At 37.2% G+C, this 17,142-nt stretch overlaps 1 protein-coding gene across 11 annotated transcripts in view; it reads left to right on the top strand.

Moving 5' to 3' along the window:
• The window catches only part of KIF1B (kinesin family member 1B), a 147,364-nt gene that overhangs the window by 71,873 nt on the left and 58,349 nt on the right, over window positions 1–17,142 (top strand). For 10 of the 11 annotated variants that reach the window (XM_079142610.1, XM_079142611.1, XM_079142617.1 and 7 more), the window contains 7 exons: window positions 428–507; window positions 1,417–1,492; window positions 4,223–4,302; window positions 4,760–4,866; window positions 5,717–5,800; window positions 6,157–6,337; window positions 6,452–6,524. In XM_079142610.1, the coding sequence (XP_078998736.1) occupies window positions 428–507; window positions 1,417–1,492; window positions 4,223–4,302; window positions 4,760–4,866; window positions 5,717–5,800; window positions 6,157–6,337; window positions 6,452–6,524 (681 nt within the window). Of the gene's footprint in view, window positions 1–427; window positions 508–1,416; window positions 1,493–4,222; window positions 4,303–4,759; window positions 4,867–5,716; window positions 5,801–6,156; window positions 6,338–6,451; window positions 6,525–11,915; window positions 16,815–17,142 lie in introns of those variants that run through there. The other variant, XM_079142612.1, reaches the window with a different exon arrangement.

Here is a 17,142-nt window from a genome sequence, read left to right on the forward strand (position 1 = left end):
ACCTTTCTATATTGGTTATTAGAAATCTTTCAGGTAAGGGTATTATGTTATGAAATTATTGTGAGTCAAAAGCAATGAAGACCTTTGAAGACTTTATTTTTTTGTAGAAGTGGTTGTCAGAAAGTGTCTTGTATTTTGGGATGTTAGCATTATCTTTTTTCACCTATACCCACACTTGGAAACTGACTAGTCAGGTATTTTTATTAGAACTTAAGAGAATTTATATGTCTGAGGCTGATGTAGTTTGAAGCCTGATCTTTAGCATTCTTACCTTACATATTAAAAAAAAAAAAAAAAAAAAAAAAGCCTCATTATATTACATTCAGCTTTATATCCTCAAAGGGCACGATCTGGTTTTTGCTTTCCTTTAGGACATGGTACGTTAAATTGAAAGACTGCCACTTTAATCATGTACTTCCTTCCCTAGGAATCAGAGAAGATCATTGCTGAGTTGAATGAAACCTGGGAGGAGAAACTTCGTAAAACAGAGGCCATCAGAATGGAGAGGTCAGGAGGTTAAAATCTGGAAATGTTTCTAAGTTTTCTAGGGAATTTGGGTTACTTTTATAGTAAGGAAAGATGAAATGGAAGTTAAAAACAGCCTAGTGCAGTGGTGCATGCCTGCAAGGAGGCTGAGGCAGAAGGATTGCAAGTTCCAGGCCAGCCTAGAGAACCTCGGCCCTCTCTCAAAACAAAAATAAAAAAGGAGCTTGGGAGGTATCTCAGTGGTAAAGTACCCTTGGATTCAATCCCCTGTATCAGAAGGGGGGATAAAGTTAAAAGCAAAGAACTTCCCCTCCTAAAACAAAAATATCAGTTTCTGTCTTCCCCCTTCACTGGAAGATTAGGTAGAATCAAGTTCTATTGTACTGATGAAGTAAATTTAACAATAAGAATTTTCTTGTTTGTTTTAGAGATTTTAAATGGAAATTATTAAACCAAAATGAATGGTGGACATGGCCACATAACATTTGAGAAAATCATATTTATAGACCATATTCCATATACCCAAGTCATTTACTTAGATTCTGGGGAAATGCTTCCTTGAGTTTATGAATTTCTATCTCAAATGAGATGAGGCAAAGGATTTTATGTGTGTGTGTATGTGGTATTGGGGGTTGAACCCCCAGGACCTTGTGTGTGCCTGGCAAGCATTCCATCCCTGAGCTATGAGCTGAGATCTGGGTGAATAGAACTTTATACTGGAACTTTTACTTTGAGCTCTTTCTCTTAAAAATAATTTTGATTAATGATGAGATAAGCACACAATTCCACATTGGCGTTGCCAACTCTAGGTATGACTGATTGTTTTGGCTTTAAGTACTTTATCAAATTTTTATTTTTCAGTTTATATCAGACTGACTTAATTGATGCTTTGGTATAAGTATTCAATGTACTTGAACTTGTTTTTTCTAGAGAGGCCTTGTTGGCTGAGATGGGAGTTGCCATTCGAGAAGATGGAGGAACTCTAGGGGTTTTCTCACCTAAAAAGGTAGGGAACAATGTTGTGAAACTCAACAAAACAAATTCTGCTTGGGGGTTAGGAATTGTAGCTTAGCAGGAGAACACTTCCCTAGGATGCTCCAGGCCCTGGATTCAGTGCCTCACTGTGCAAAAAAAGAGAAAGGACCAGCAGGGGTGGTGCATGCCTGTAATCCTAGTGGCTTGGGAGGCTGAGGCAGGAGGATAGAATGTTCAGAGCCAGCCTTGGCACTGAGCGAGGCAGCTCAGTGAGACCCTGTCTCCAAATAAAAAGGGGATATGGCTCAGTGGTAAAGCACCCTGGGCTTAATCCCTAGTACCGGAAAGAAAGAAGAAGGAAAAAAAAAAAAAAAAAAACTGAATTGGTGAGTGGGAACTTCATGTCTTTTAGTACTGGCCTTTTTCCCCTCCCTTTTTTTATCTTGTTACGTGGCATAATTTCAGAAATTTCTGTTTTTGTCTCTGTATAGTTTTAAAAGACAAGGGCACCCTGTTTCCAAAATACCTATCCTGTTTACAAAAGAAGACACCTGAGGCCACAAATCTGTACCTTTTGACTGAACAGTTCAGTCTGTGGTTGAATTCATTGTTGCTTTCTCTTAAATTTCCACCATAATCTAGTGTACTATGCTTCAGTTTGGCTACTCTATGTACATTTTCCCACAGAAGTCATCAACTCTGTTCTTTAATTTTTTGGAACCAATTTCAACTGTTCAGGTTTGTGTAGAATAATACTGCTCCAATGATTTGTATTATTTACAATCATTACACTGAGTAAAGCAGTTCTAGCCCTTATCCTTCTAGACTCCTCCCTTCTCTGTTTTCTTTTTTTTCCTTCTCTGTTTTCTCTATGATTTCAGTATTTACTTTCCTACTTCCATAATCATAGTTGTAGAGTAGTTTGATACCTTTAACTAATTAGATTTGTAAGTCGTCGTCTTCTTTTTTTTTTTTTTTTTTTTCATCTTAGTTGCTACTTAGTTACTGTTGGATACTGGAAAACCAATATCATAAGATTCTTTTATGTATTTATTTATGTGACAATAATGAAACATCTATGTTGATGTACAAAGCATATATTTCATACCACTAATGAATGGCCCTTCATTTCAAATTATCTCAAATTAGCCAGTTAAGACTTTTAGACATCTTTACACATAGTTTTGGAATAGTGATCTCCTTAGGTTAGAGTACATGAAGGAGGGGATTTTGAATTGGTACTTTGCTTTTATGCCTTACAATATGAAACATTACTGTGATTTTTGTGAGGATACTTCTTGTTAGGTTTTTCTATCATGGTTACATGACATTTTTGCCAATTCCAGTGTGTTATTTTTCAACAGAAAAGATTGATTTAAAGAAACTTTAGATATGTATTGTAGAACTAGAACAGTGTTTTGTATATTTATATAAAAATTGGTATTTTTCAATTTATTACTTTTCCCTTCAGTAACACATGTATGTATTCAGATGCATTACCTATGATGGTAGATATTTTAGCAGTTACAGTTTTGATAGCATTTAGATTGTGCATATTATTTAAAGCCATTTCATAACATCTTTCAGTGTTAAAAACTGAGGGAGGGACTGGGCTGTAGCTCAGTGGTAGAGCACTTGCCTAGTATGTGCAAGGCCCAGGGTTTCATCCCCAGTACCACCAAAAAAAAATTGTGGGGAAATTTTTTTTAACAACTTATAAAAATATTATGATATTTAATGTGAATCATCAATAACTTGAACAAATATTGTGATATAAACAATAAAAGATTCCAAAGATATCTCCACTTCCAAAGCATTTTCTTACCCACCTTCCTTAACTTTCTCTGCTTCCTCCGGAAAGGGAGGGAGAGACCACTGACCACCTCCAAACTTAGTTTTAAAACCCATTCCTAATACTCCTTTTTTCTTAGGCCAGAGATGAGGCAGAAAGAATGCTGCCCAGAGGGGGCTTAGACTCTCTCAAACCAGCCAGGTTCTTATTAGATGGTAGTGGAGACACAGAGAGGCTGTCCAGTTTCCTTTTAACCATCTTTGGCAGTCCGTTTTCTTTTACCTTGTCATCTGACTCTCTTTTCATTTTTCCACATTTGCTGGCACTCTCTTGATTAGATTTTGACCCCAAGACCATGTGACTTATTTTTGGATTCCAGTGGGGTCTTTTCACCAAAGAAGGTTGGTTTTTAAAAAATTTTAGAAACATTAGAGTTAGTTGAAAAGAATTTTTAGAAGGTATTGATATTATTGAATTTTAGTAATTTTAATTTTTAATAAATTTTTCTTTAAGGTAAAGAGTAATAAACTGAAGACTATAACTGGGACCAGTAACTAAAGGAAATTATAGAAGGAGATGGCAGGGGGTGGGGGAAATTTGAATAAAAGTAAATGAAAAGTTAAATCTTGTGATTTTTGCCCGTGCATTTACAAAAATTGTAATTAACCCATCCAGAAAATCATTCCGTTTTGATTTTTTTTTCTCTGTGCTCACTATACCTTGACCCTAAGAACTGGGTCTTGTTCTTTATCCCAGAACTCATGTTTTTAAATGGAATGGATTGGTGTGGTGTGGGGAGGCCTGAAAAGAGTGTTTTTGTCTTTATTATAGCATTAGAACTAGTAATAAAAGATCTTCCTCAGACCATGTGGGGAATCTGAGAAGCCTGGCCTCCTGTGGGCCCCTGTTGTTACTATAGTCCTCTCATGGTGTCTTTCTCCAAAATAATAATCTATAACCTTTTTTCAGACCCCACATCTTGTTAACCTCAATGAAGACCCACTAATGTCCGAATGCCTGCTTTATTACATCAAAGATGGAATTACAAGGTATATTAGTTTTTGATTTTAGTCACTTAATGTTTCCTTTTCTCCCTTGGTGATTGAATGACTAAAAGGAAGTTGTTTCTAGATGTTACAAACTTTCTTCTCTATTCTTTCAGAATGATGTATGCAAGTGGAAACAGTTAACAGTTTTTCTCTAGAAGACCCTAAATGAAACTTTTCCTTTTAACACCTTGTATGAATTCATTTCGAAGTTTAGTTCACCCATATATTTATTGTGCTGTACAAGTTATATTGGTGTATAGTTCTCCTGGTTTCTTATTCTCATGTAGGGAGGTTCATTATATAGGAGAATAGAATTTGCAATCGAAAGCTTTGGAAAGAAAAAAGACAAAACGTTTTTTGTACATTCCAAAGGATATTCTTTGGGAGAAAGAGGTTCATTGTTTCTAAGTGCTTTTTTGTCTGAATTTCCCTGGGAAACACTTTCTCTTGTGTTCAGGGTTGGCCAAGCAGATGCTGAGCGGCGCCAGGACATAGTACTGAGTGGGGCCCACATTAAAGAGGAGCATTGTATCTTCCGGAGTGAGAGAAACAACAGTGGTGAAGGTGAGAGTTCCTGCTTTGAGTTTCTCCCGCAATTTTTTCATTTCGTAGTATGAGAAATCCTTAAAACTTGGTATTCTCTGTCTCTGTTAGAGGTAATTGTTGTATAATCTTACACTGAAATATGGAGAAAGCTGGGACGCTTATAAATGCGGGAATGGGCATAGCTACTTTACATGAAAATAGCATGGACCAAAGGAGCCCTTTTGTTACTGCCAAGAACTAAGCGGGACATAAGCAGTTAGGCTTGGTCTTGAATGTTAATTATTTAAAAGAAAAGTAAGAAAAAAGTAAATATCCAGGATAATAGGAGATTTGAACAACTTCAGGTCTTAGCTCAGTAGATTTTTTTTCTCTTCTTTTTTCTTCTCTTCTCTTTTCTTCCAAAGGGAAGAAAAAGTTTACATGATTTTTGCCTGGACTATTAACAAAACAGAAATAATCTAATGGTATTTTTGTGCTAGGACACTGGCTTCTTCCCTTAACATGTAATTCTTCCTTAACTAAAATATTAGCTTTTAATCTTGAGTTTCTGGTTATTACCTATATCTCATACTTAACATTTCTGTTTTTTTTTTTTTTTTTTTTTTTTTTATTGACTGAACTGTCAGATATCGTTGAAACTAACATTTCCTATCTTTTTCAGAGGTTGATCAAATTTAATGTTTCTGTCTTATCTCTGAACAGCTTCTTGTGTTACAACTAGTTCTTTCTTGTACCCAGAAAGAACTACCTCATAGATGCTTCAGCCACTTGATTGATATTCTAGTTACCATGAGTCCTGCTGGTCAATTGTTTTCTGTTATTAAATCCATTGGTTCGTGGTGATAAAATTAGTTTGTGTTCCTCCTAGTTATCGTAACCCTAGAGCCCTGTGAACGCTCAGAAACCTACGTGAATGGCAAGAGGGTGACCCAGCCTGTACAGTTGCGCTCAGGTGAGACTGGGAGAGGTTTAAAGTCTTCAGCAGTGTACAGATGGTTTGTGTGAGCAACTCTCTATTTTTTATTTTTCTTCGTAATTTTTATTTTTTGTGGTGCTGGGATTGAACCCAGAGCCTCATACATGCTATGCAAACACTCCACTACTGAGCCACATCCCCAGCCTGCAACTGTGACTTTTGACTCTGTAGTTGGCATTAGAATTTATGTTCTTGTAAAATGCCAAAAGCTTTAGAGAGTGAAGTTATTAAACTAGATACTACCCATTTTTAAAAATTATTTCTTTAAAAAAAGTAAAGTAAAATAAATTTTTAAAAAATGATTTCCTCACCGTATTTCTGTTTTGTGCTAGGAAACCGTATCATCATGGGTAAAAACCATGTTTTTCGTTTTAATCACCCGGAACAAGCACGGGCTGAGCGGGAGAAGACTCCCTCTGCTGAGACCCCCTCTGAGCCTGTGGACTGGACCTTTGCTCAGAGAGAGCTTCTGGAGAAACAAGGAATTGATATGAAACAGGAGATGGAAAAAAGGTAATACACAAATACCACATGACTTTCTCTTCAACAACAGTCGCATTTGTGAAGTCACTCAGTGATTTTGTAATTTATTCTTTCTTGTTATATACTTTTATCTTTTCCTTCTAGGTTACAAGAGATGGAGATCCTATATAAAAAGGAAAAGGAAGAAGCAGATCTTCTCTTGGAGCAGCAAAGACTGGTAGGAGTCTGTCCTGAATCTGCTAGCATTAGGAAAGGGTAGCTGCTCTACACCTTCCCTGTGCCCACCGAGGAGCTTATCTGGCTCTCCTTGTGCCACACACTCTTCTTTCATTTTCTTAATGGAGGACTAACTTAAATCTCCTGGTAACCTTAGACTGAACAACTGTTAACAGAAGTCCTATTTTGTGCCTTTTATATCTTAAAGTCAAATCTTTACTTTATCACAATTAGGTGCTTTTTCTGTGACAGTCTCAAATAGTGAGAATTTTTCTAGAACCTTTACCTCTTGGGTAGTGATTTTTGAATTTGCATCAGTAGTGATCCTTTTAATAATTACTCTGAATATTGAATTTGCTGGGAGTTTGCCTTGGTTTTGTTTCTGATCACCTGATAGTACTAATTCTCTGCTCTTGGGCTGACTTGGGGATTGTTACTGTGCTGGCAGATTTTTTTTTTTTTTTTTTTTTTTTTTGTAAAGTTAAACTGTGTCTAAAAGTATTGCTGCACAGTTGCATGTGTTAATCCTTTTCTGTTCCCCTGCATGGAGTCTGAATTCTCAATAAGGTTCTCAGTGGCATGTGTGGTAACAGTGGGAACAGGAGCTGCAGACCCACCTTAGATAGGACAGGAAAGCTGCTATCTTTGGAAAGGATTTGGGTGTGCAGCTGGAAAGCCAGTTGAAGGTCCTAGCTATAATGCTAGTGGCTTTAGCATTTTATGATGCAAATTGATTTCCAAGGTTTGATAGAAACTTAACTCATGAATAAATTGATATGTTAGTAGATTTTCATTTTTAAAGACAACCAAGTTTAATTAACAAAGCCCCGGTTATAGGAAGCTCCTTGGCATTCATTTGATATGTAAGAAAAAAAGTGTTAACTAACCTGTGGATGCAGATTAGGAAGTTCTCATTTTTTGAGGATTCGTGTTCTTTCCTTATGATACGGGTGCATTGGGGGAGAAAGCTGGAGCACTGTCTTCTAACACCTTTATGTAGCCATGCTTTGGAGAAAAAGGGGCTATTGCTTAATAGACCAAGAAAGCTAAGGACTCCAGCAAAAATCAGCCTTTGCCAGGAACTCAGTTTTCAGGCTTGGCAGATGGATTAAACTAGTTCATTTGTTGTCTTGGAAATTATAATAAAGTCCCCAATGTATGGATTATAAAGACAAATCAAATGTTTGGGGCAAAATAATGTCAGTGTTAATAGATAAGAGTCTCTCTCTACAAGGCCCACTAGAAATTAGCTTTGATGAAAACACAAAGATTTAGCTACCATGTGTTTAGGGCTTGAAAGGTTTGTGTCATGTGAAGAAGCCTTTTATCTTAATGATATAATTTACGTGTCTCTGATGGTTTGTGAGAGATCAAATGAGGACAGGTGTAATTAAGCTGTATTTGTAATTAGCAATAGTGCCTTGTATTTTTATAGTACTTTTTACAAAGAACTTTAACATCCTTCATTTTATTTGATCCTCGAAACCACCTTTTTTGGTAGGTGTATATGTAAATAAAATCCTAGTTTATAGTTGAGGAAACTAAGGTTAAAAAATACAACCATAACAACTTTCTTGCCTATTTTGGAACCCTTGCTAAATCATGGATCTGAGACTTAAACTTGGGTCTTCTGATTTGCTCCAGTGTTGGTTCATTATAGCAGTGCTTCTCAACCTCCTGGGAATCTTGTTCAATTGTAGCTGCTGGTTGAGTAGGTCTGGGCTGGGATTTGTGATTCTGCACTTCCAACAAGTTCCTGGGTGACACCAATGCTATTAGTTTGGGACTGTACTTTGGGTAACTAGGCATGAAAGAATAATGATGCCTGGTTCTCTCCATAACCCAGAGTTAGTAATCATTTTGTGCCCCCAAATAAAGACATTGACTGTTAAATAAAGAGAAAGCAAATGTCTCTAAGTCCTATTTAGTATCTAGGGGACGTGCATAGTCTGCAGAAAATTGGTCTTGGTTATCATTTGCTCTGTGTATCTGAAAGTAAACTGGGGATTTGGGAGCAGCTCCTTTCAGCAAGGAACATGCTTTCCTCTCCAGAAATCCAGCTGTCTATTCTACTTGTTCTTTTTTTTCTTTTTGGAGGTACTGGGGATTGAATTCATGGGTGCTCTACCACTGAGCTGCATCCCCAGCCCTTTTTATTTTTTTAATTTGAGACAGGATCTCAATAAGTTGCCAAGGCTATCCTTGAACCATTTGAAGTCATCCCTGCCCTAGCCTCCTGAGTGGTTAAATTACAGAGTTGCACCACCATGCCTGGCTTCTACTTCAGTTTCTTGACCTCAAGAGGAACTGCTTCCTAACACTTCAGTCTGAAGAATATTGAAATACCAGTAACATTATTGAATGGAAAATGTGTTTTTAATTACTTTATTAGTCAGCCGTATGATGTATTTCTAATATATCCTGTGAGTAGACTGAGAGGACAAAAAGGAATTATTATTTTGTAAATCTTTATCTAATGTTTATTATGCAGGTTTTTTTTTTTTTTTTTTTTTTTTTTTTTTTTTTTTTTTGCACAATGACAGCATTAAAATACAGAATTCAGGGGGCTGGAGATGTAACTCAGTGGTAGAGCATTTGTTTAGCATGTACAAGACCCTGGGTTCAATCTCCAGCACTGAAAAAAGCAAATAAGTGAGTGAATAAAAAGTGGAGTTCAGGCTCACCAGTTTCTCTGATGATAGTTCCCCACATATGCTTCACTCCTGTGTTGCTGAGCATTCCCTTATAGTTAGTTGCTCCATCAGATTACCTGTCTTTTTTGTGCTTGTGTTTTGGGTCTCTTCCGTCACTTGATAAATATACTCCTTGCGGGGTCTCTTCAGGAGCCCCACTTTGCATTTGATATTTAATGAAAACTGAAAGATTATTTAGTGACTTGTAAAGTGACCTTTTTCTAACCCTGTAATTGGTGAATTTAAATATCTTTAAGTCTTCTTTTTGACATGAGATAGTACTTACATATTGGCACGTAAATTGCCTCCAGCTCATAGTATGTGATAGGTTAATACGTTTGAACTGTGAAAAGGACATATTCTACAGAGTTCATTTGGCAAAGAGAGAAAATTATGACCATTCAATTTAACTTGGAGTTCTTTTGGATTTCTGTAGACTCTAATTTTAAGTTTTGTTTTATAGTCTAAAGGTCTAACTTTGATATCTCTAGCCTGGTATTAAAGCAATGATTAGAATAGTTGTCATTTCCTAAATTAGAAAATATTCATCTCATCCATAAGTTATTGTAAGAGAAAAAGAAAAACAGCCAGTAAAAATAAGTGATAGTTGTCAATTATGTGGGAAGAATCAGTTTGTGTTCTGTAAAACCCAACTTATACATATTTACCAAAAAAAAAAATTATCAAGTCAGTCATATTTTTTCTCTAATGTTTATTAATGTCATGTTATCACTTAAGATTAGCGTCTCTCTCTCTCCCTCTCTCTCTCTCTCCCTCTCTCTCTCTCTCTCTGTCTGTCTCTCCCCTTTTGTGGTGTTGGGGATTGAACCTAGGGCCTTGGTCACACTAGGCAAGCACTCTGCCATTGAGCTGTACCTCCAGCCCCCATTCTGCTTTTTAACATTAAAAATGAAAAGAAAAACACTGTAGAATCTGTAGATTTAACTTTAGGTGCTTTTTGTTGCTAAGTTTTCAAATAGGTAGGGGTTATAAATGGGTTTGGCACACATCGATAGAAATAATATGTGTATCAATAGCAACATCTTTAAATTCAGAAGCCAAATTATTGTCATTATTGTTCAAGATTATTTTTTTCATGCCCTAGAAAGTGACAAGACATACAGACTTTTTGGTCTAGAAACGAAGATACTATTTTAGCAGTTTCAAGTTTTTTTTTTTTTTTTTTTTTTTAACCCTGACACATTTTTGGTAATCACAGCCAAGGAAAAAAGAGACTATTAGGCAGTAATATTTCCATTTACTAGACTATCTTTTTTTGTGTGGGTCATGGGGGTAAAACCTAGAGCCTAAAGCATGCATGCTAGGCAAGTGCTCTACCACTGAAAAATACCTCAGTCCTACTAAACTATATGGAAATTCTTATCTAGCGAGTATTTTCTTTTCCCAGAAACTTATTTCCTGAATAGAAATCTTTCTACTCCACGATGTAGAATTTTAAATCCAACATTGCCTTCTTATAGCTCTGTGAAGCTTTTTTCAGAAAAGAGGTAGTGAAGGAGAGACAACTGGAAAAACAGATTTTATAGGGGATCCACTTTACATACACAGAATCTAATCTTTGTGTTTTGTATATCCAGTGGAAGAGTTGTCACTTAAAAGTGATATTCCTTAAATGACTGGAAATGCTATGGATTTTCTAAATAGAAAACAACTCTGTTTTACATATTAAAATACCCTGTTACTTAGGGAATATTATATTATATTTAGCAAGTCTGTTTGCCTAGTAATTTTTATGCTGGCAAATTATTTTACAAAATTTTGAAGGTGAGATTTCATCGATTTATTTGTGTGAAAAAATAAATAAGATCCACTATAAGGATCCTTTTTTTAATGCTTCCTTGTTCCCTGGATTACAAATATACCAATTAATATACCAGTGAAGTTGATTAATTTAACATGAAAAAAAGAAAATAGCAAATTCAGTATCTGCTTCTGGAAAGACTGGGTTCAGAACCCTCTTGGCCTAACAGAAAAAAGACTTTGGTTGGTAAGAACCTCACCTGGTCTGCTGCTAGGGATTCTGAGCACTCTTAACCACATCTCTGCTTCTTTTCTGCTCTCTCATCCTCTAGCTCTTTTCTAGGGCTGCTCTTTTTAGTAAAGCTAAACAACCTGGCGTCCTGCAGCCTTACTAACCTTTGTTAATCTGCCTGCTCGTCACATCTCTGTATGGCATCTGTGCTCACTCACGGGGAAGGAAAATCTGGAAGAAACAACAGCAATAACCAAGGCAAATGTGGGGATGTGGCTGCATGGGTTGTTAGCATGTGTGGGCACAGGTTTGACTTCCTTTTCTTGAGATAGTGGAGATGTTATCTCACACTAACTTGTTAAATTGTCAAATGACCTTAAAGTGGGAGACTCAGCTCCTCCCTGTGTCACCTCCTAAGAAACTTGATTGCAGATTTTATCACTTAAGCCAAAAAGTGAAAATTTGGGTTAGGAATTCTAAATAAAATTTTTTTTTTTTTATTAACAGTAATCTACATATGAATATGTGTTAATAGACTTCCACATCATTTAGGGTTTTTTGGTTTGGTTTTAGTTTTTTTTTTGGTTGTTTCGTTTTTAAATTTGGTTAAGACTTTTTTGCTTGCTTTTTCTTCAGTTTGATTTTCCTTTTTTACATTTTAATTTTGGTTATTTTGGGGCCATTTTTTGATTTTGTTTTTCCAAAGGACGCGGATTCTGATAGCGGGGACGATTCTGACAAGAGGTCGTGCGAAGAGAGCTGGAAACTGATTACTTCTCTGAGAGAAAAACTACCTCCCAGCAAGTTGCAAACCATTGTTAAAAAATGTGGCCTCCCCAGCAGTGGGAAGAAGCGAGAACCAATTAAAATGTATCAGATCCCTCAAAGGCGGCGCCTGAGTAAAGATTCCAAGTGGGTCACAATCTCAGATCTTAAGATTCAGGCTGTCAAGGAGATTTGCTATGAGGTCGCTCTCAATGATTTTAGGCACAGTCGACAGGAGATTGAAGCTTTGGCCATTGTTAAGATGAAAGAGCTTTGTGCTATGTACGGGAAGAAAGATCCCAATGAACGGGACTCCTGGAGGGCTGTGGCCAGGGATGTCTGGGACACTGTCGGTGTCGGGGATGAGAAGATTGAAGACGTGATGGCCAGTGGTAAAGGCGGGACAGATGTAGATGACCTCAAGGTGCACATAGACAAGCTGGAAGATATTTTGCAAGAAGTTAAAAAACAAAATAATATGAAAGATGAGGAGATCAAAGTCTTAAGAAATAAAATGCTCAAAATGGAGAAAGTCTTGCCCCTAATTGGGTCTCAGGAACAGAAAAGCCAAGGGAACCACAAAGCAAAAGAACCTGTTGGTGCTGGTATTAGTGGCATCTCTGAGAATGGTGTCAGTAAAGGAGACATTGGAGAACTTGGCAAAGAGGAACGCGTTTCCCAGCTGATGAATGGGGATCCAGCTTTCAGACGTGGACGTCTGCGGTGGATGAGACAAGAGCAAATACGGTTTAAGAACCTGCAACAGCAGGAGATAACAAAGCAACTTCGTCGGCAGAATGTACCTCATAGGTTCATCCCTCCAGAGAACCGGAAGCCCCGCTTCCCCTTTAAGAGCAACCCTAAACACAGAAATTCTTGGAGTCCTGGGACACATATCATCATAACAGAAGATGAAGTTATTGAGCTTAGAATTCCAAAAGATGAAGAAGGGAGAAAAGGAAATAAAGAAGAGAGCCAAGAAAAAGGGGGTAGAGCAGCTTCTAAGGATTCCCAGTTACCAGGGGGCTCTCAGAACACGCGAAGTCAAGATCACATTCAAGTTAGCAAGCAGCAGATTAATAGTCAACAACAGCCACCTCAGTTGCGTTGGAGAAGCAATTCTCTCAATAATGGCCAACCGAAAAGTACCCGCTGCCAGGCATCTGCCTCCTCTGAATCGCTAAACTCGCACAGCGGTCACACCACCGCTGATCTGCAGACTTTCCAGGCGAAGCGCCACATCCACCAACACCGTCAGTCTTACTGTAATTATAGTGCTGGAGGTCAGGTAGAAGGCAGTGCGGCCAGTTCTTGTCAGAAGCAGACTGAGAAACCCAACCACTGTAGCCAGTTTGTGACACCTCCGAGGATGAGGAGGCAGTTCTCCGCTCCCAACCTCAAAGCTGGTCGAGAAACCACAGTATAAGTTAACACTGGACAAACTTGAGATGGTGTGGAGGAAGCAGGCAGTGTTAATGTGAGCTCATGCTTCGAGCTTTTTCACCCCTTGGCCTTGAGTTCCTGCTGTTGTTACACTAAGAATTTAATGCGGTGTTCCTACAAATATTAACTGGTTTTAAATTGTTAAAACATAAAACACTGGTAAACGTTTCAACACCTCCTTTTTGTTTCCATATCATCAAAGGGCAGTCTCTGGAATTTTGGATAGAACATTGAGACCTTTATTTTTCTGAGATTTTCCTCCTCCCTTGGTGCCTAGATAATTAATACACTTACACCAACTTGTCTCGTTTGGGTGTAAGTTTGTTATGTCTGTAAATTGATCTGATATCCAGAAAGACCTGCCTTTTAGCTTATGCAAATACTCAGAAGGGGAACTTGATGTGTAGAATTAGGAGTCTGTTATTCCCCATGGTTTAAGATAAATTTCATGCAACTGTGTGGACACAGCTTGGAGTTCTCATCCATGTCTGCTCTTGGCCTTAAGTACAATTGGAATTTTCATAAGCCCCAACTAAATGTCTTCAGACACACCTCTTAATATGCAGCTTTGCATCTTCATGGAGCCTCCATTTCTTTGTATTATGTAGAATTGATTCAATAGGTTTTTTCCTGAACATGTCAGAGATGTATGAATATATCATATTACTGAATGAAATCTTTAAATTGACAGTGTATGTGGGTTTCTCTGATTTGCATTTTGAAGTTTAATGTATCATTTCTCTCTTCCTCTTTCTCTCTCTCTCTCTCACACTCACACACACCCCTTATCACCAAAATTGTGCCAACAGAAATTCCAGCAGGCCCGAGTGCTTTGAACAGTATGTATAAGTTTATAAGGAGATTGTTCAATGGGAAAAGGATGAGGTGGGACATGGGGAGAAGGCTGTGGCATATGGCTCTTCATTGCTTTTCTCAGGTGATGAAATAAATACAAGTTAACTTTGGTTGGGTCTGGAGTAAAGAGGTGATCTGTGATAAACTGCTCTTTGGTCAGCAGTTGTCATGTTCATGAATACTCAAGCAAGGAAAGAGAAGACCTGATGAACATTTACTATATCAATACCTCATTTTACTATGTTGTGGTCTCAGTTTGCCTCACTGGAGAATCCACTTAAAAAAAAAGATGGATTTTAATGGGAAGAATAGTTTTCTACATTCGTCTTCATCTCTTGAACTTGTCAGAAACTTTTCTGAGACAGTGTGAAGAGCCAGAGATTGCCTACTTCACAGTGTTGAAGATTCCTAAATCACACTAAATCATCTGTCAAACGCTTGTCTTCCACATAGTATGAAAAATTGCAGCCAAGATAGTAATTAGCATTCAAGGAAGCCTTCAAGATTGTGATTATGTGGTTGTTTTTTTCCTTTGTGTGTGGACACTATGCTTTATTAGAACATTATTTTTAATCATAGTATTTTTTTTCTGTTCCTAAGAATACTTTCTTAATACATAGACACTTGCTTCCAATTAACTTTTTTCCTTTAAAAGGAGAAGCTTTGCTTTCATAGCTAGAACAGTTCTAGTCTTCATTTTAGGTTTTTGTGGCAGATTAGACATGGGCGAATAGAACTTGTAATGCGTTGACTTCATCAGGGTGGCAGTCTTCTGTGCCGTTTGGTTTAAGTGTATTCAGGAGGCTCTTTCCAGTCAGTCACTTCAGTGCATTGTATGTAAACCTGAATTGCCCTTCTTTATTCCTTTTTAGACATAATTATTCTATTTCATTCTTACCAAAAATTAATTTTCTAATACTAAAAATAGTGATTAGCTTTCAACTCTGGCAAAAATTCTCATTTTCCTGACTTGAGATAACATAGACTAAGCACACATATTTTCATTTTTGTGGTAGTCATTTAGTCTTGTTATGGACAAGTCCCTTCTTTTCCCACGAAAGAGTGGGAGTGAATTACTCTCCACTGGTGATCAGGTGACACTAGAATGAGAGTTCCGTAATATTTTCATTTGCAAATGTGGGTTATGGTAAGAACTCTGCCCACAATGATATTCCAAAGAATTAGGTTGGTGTCTGAGCTTCATCTGCTGATCTAGGTGCCCTCATATTGCTGAAATATTTAGATATCTAAAGGAGACCTTAATTTCATAGATGACCAGACCAGGCATGGTGGACACACCTGTATATCCCAGTCACTTGGGAAGCTGAGGCAGAAGGATCACAAGTTTGTGGTCAGCCTCAGCCATTTAGCAAGACCCTGACTCCAAAAAAAGGGGGGGGGGGCTAGAGATGTAGCTCAGTGACAGAGTACCCCTGGGTTCAATCCCCAGTACCCCCACAAAAAAAAAAAAAAAAAAAAAAGATAAGCAAGAAGAGAAGAAATGAACCAAGGTTTGATTGACTGCTGTGAATGTCCCTATCATTCATTTAGAGCTTATCTTAGAAAGTAACTTTGTATGAATAAAAGTGTTTCATTGAATCTCTCACTAAATAAATAATACTATAAGACCAAAGAGAAATGGTTGGTCATCATTAAAAGATTATTTTGTTATCGAAGTATTCCTAGCTATTATAATAGCAAAATGGGGGAAAAAATGTACTTACGCTAGTGAAGTTTTGTAATGACCTTACATTGGAGGCATGTAGAAGAGAGCTAATTAATTAGTGTACTTTCACAATTCAAAATGGCATTCCTTGGGGTGTTAGACATTTTGTAATCTAATAAGTCTAAACCACAGGGCATTTCCTTTATTCTTCTAATTCTTTCTAGCACCGTAAATTTGTTTCTCCTTTTTATGCCATGAATGGGAATTATTACATTGAAGTGACTTGATGTGATTTTTTTGTGCTTTAGGTTGATGCTCAAAAAAACCAGCACACACTTGAATTTGTAACACCTGTCTGTATTAAATGCTGTCAGATCACAGGAAGATACATTGACTTCCCACAGTCAGCTACTCTCCCTGGTGCCTTACTTGTTCTTGTAGACTTGCCTTGATGATGTGTGCAGAAGATTGGGCAGTGAGGAAGCTGCCTGTGTCTTGGTGTACTTTAATGAGGATGCCTTCTTAGGTACAATGCAAAGCAAGCATTCGTTCTGTAGTGTTAGAGTCAAATTTGTTATAAGCAGTTTTCATAATTGTCTAGTTCATGTCATCTTTGCCATATTTTAAAATCTTCTCTAGGTATACTTGGTTTGGACCACTTTACGTTGTGAAATGTAATGGTTTTCCTCCCATGATTACTGTAAAAAGAAGTTTTGATCTTCTTGTTAATGACTGTGGATTTTTCCCTCAATTTCTTAAACAAAACAAATGCTTGAAGCTTGTCTTTGAGTGTAAGACCTGCCTTTTCAGAAAGGGAGAGTTAGTTTGTAATGTTAAAAAATAAAGTCCTCATTCAATAAAAGTTGAAATAATTGATCAAGAGTGTGGTTTCTCTATGTGGGAGGAGGGAGGAGTGAAACAAGGTGTAATGCTGATTAAACCTATCTTTTATGTATTGCTTTTTCATAGAGTTCCTTACCTAATCTTGTTTTACATTCTACATGAACTTGATTTTTTTGAAGTATTTCTATTTGCTATCCAAGTCTATTTAACAACATTCTGTGTTACAAGGAATCTTTAACCCCTACTTTTTGTTATATTTCTCTTAAATCTTTTCTCATATGAAATGAATATCAGCTTCTGATTTCTTTGAGCTTACCTTAAACTTGTTTCAATTTTTTTCATGATATAGTCCTTATTTGAA

The sequence above is a fragment of the Sciurus vulgaris genome (assembly GCF_902686455.1).
Source record: "Sciurus vulgaris genome assembly, chromosome: 1".
Lineage (NCBI taxonomy): Eukaryota > Metazoa > Chordata > Mammalia > Rodentia > Sciuridae > Sciurus > Sciurus vulgaris.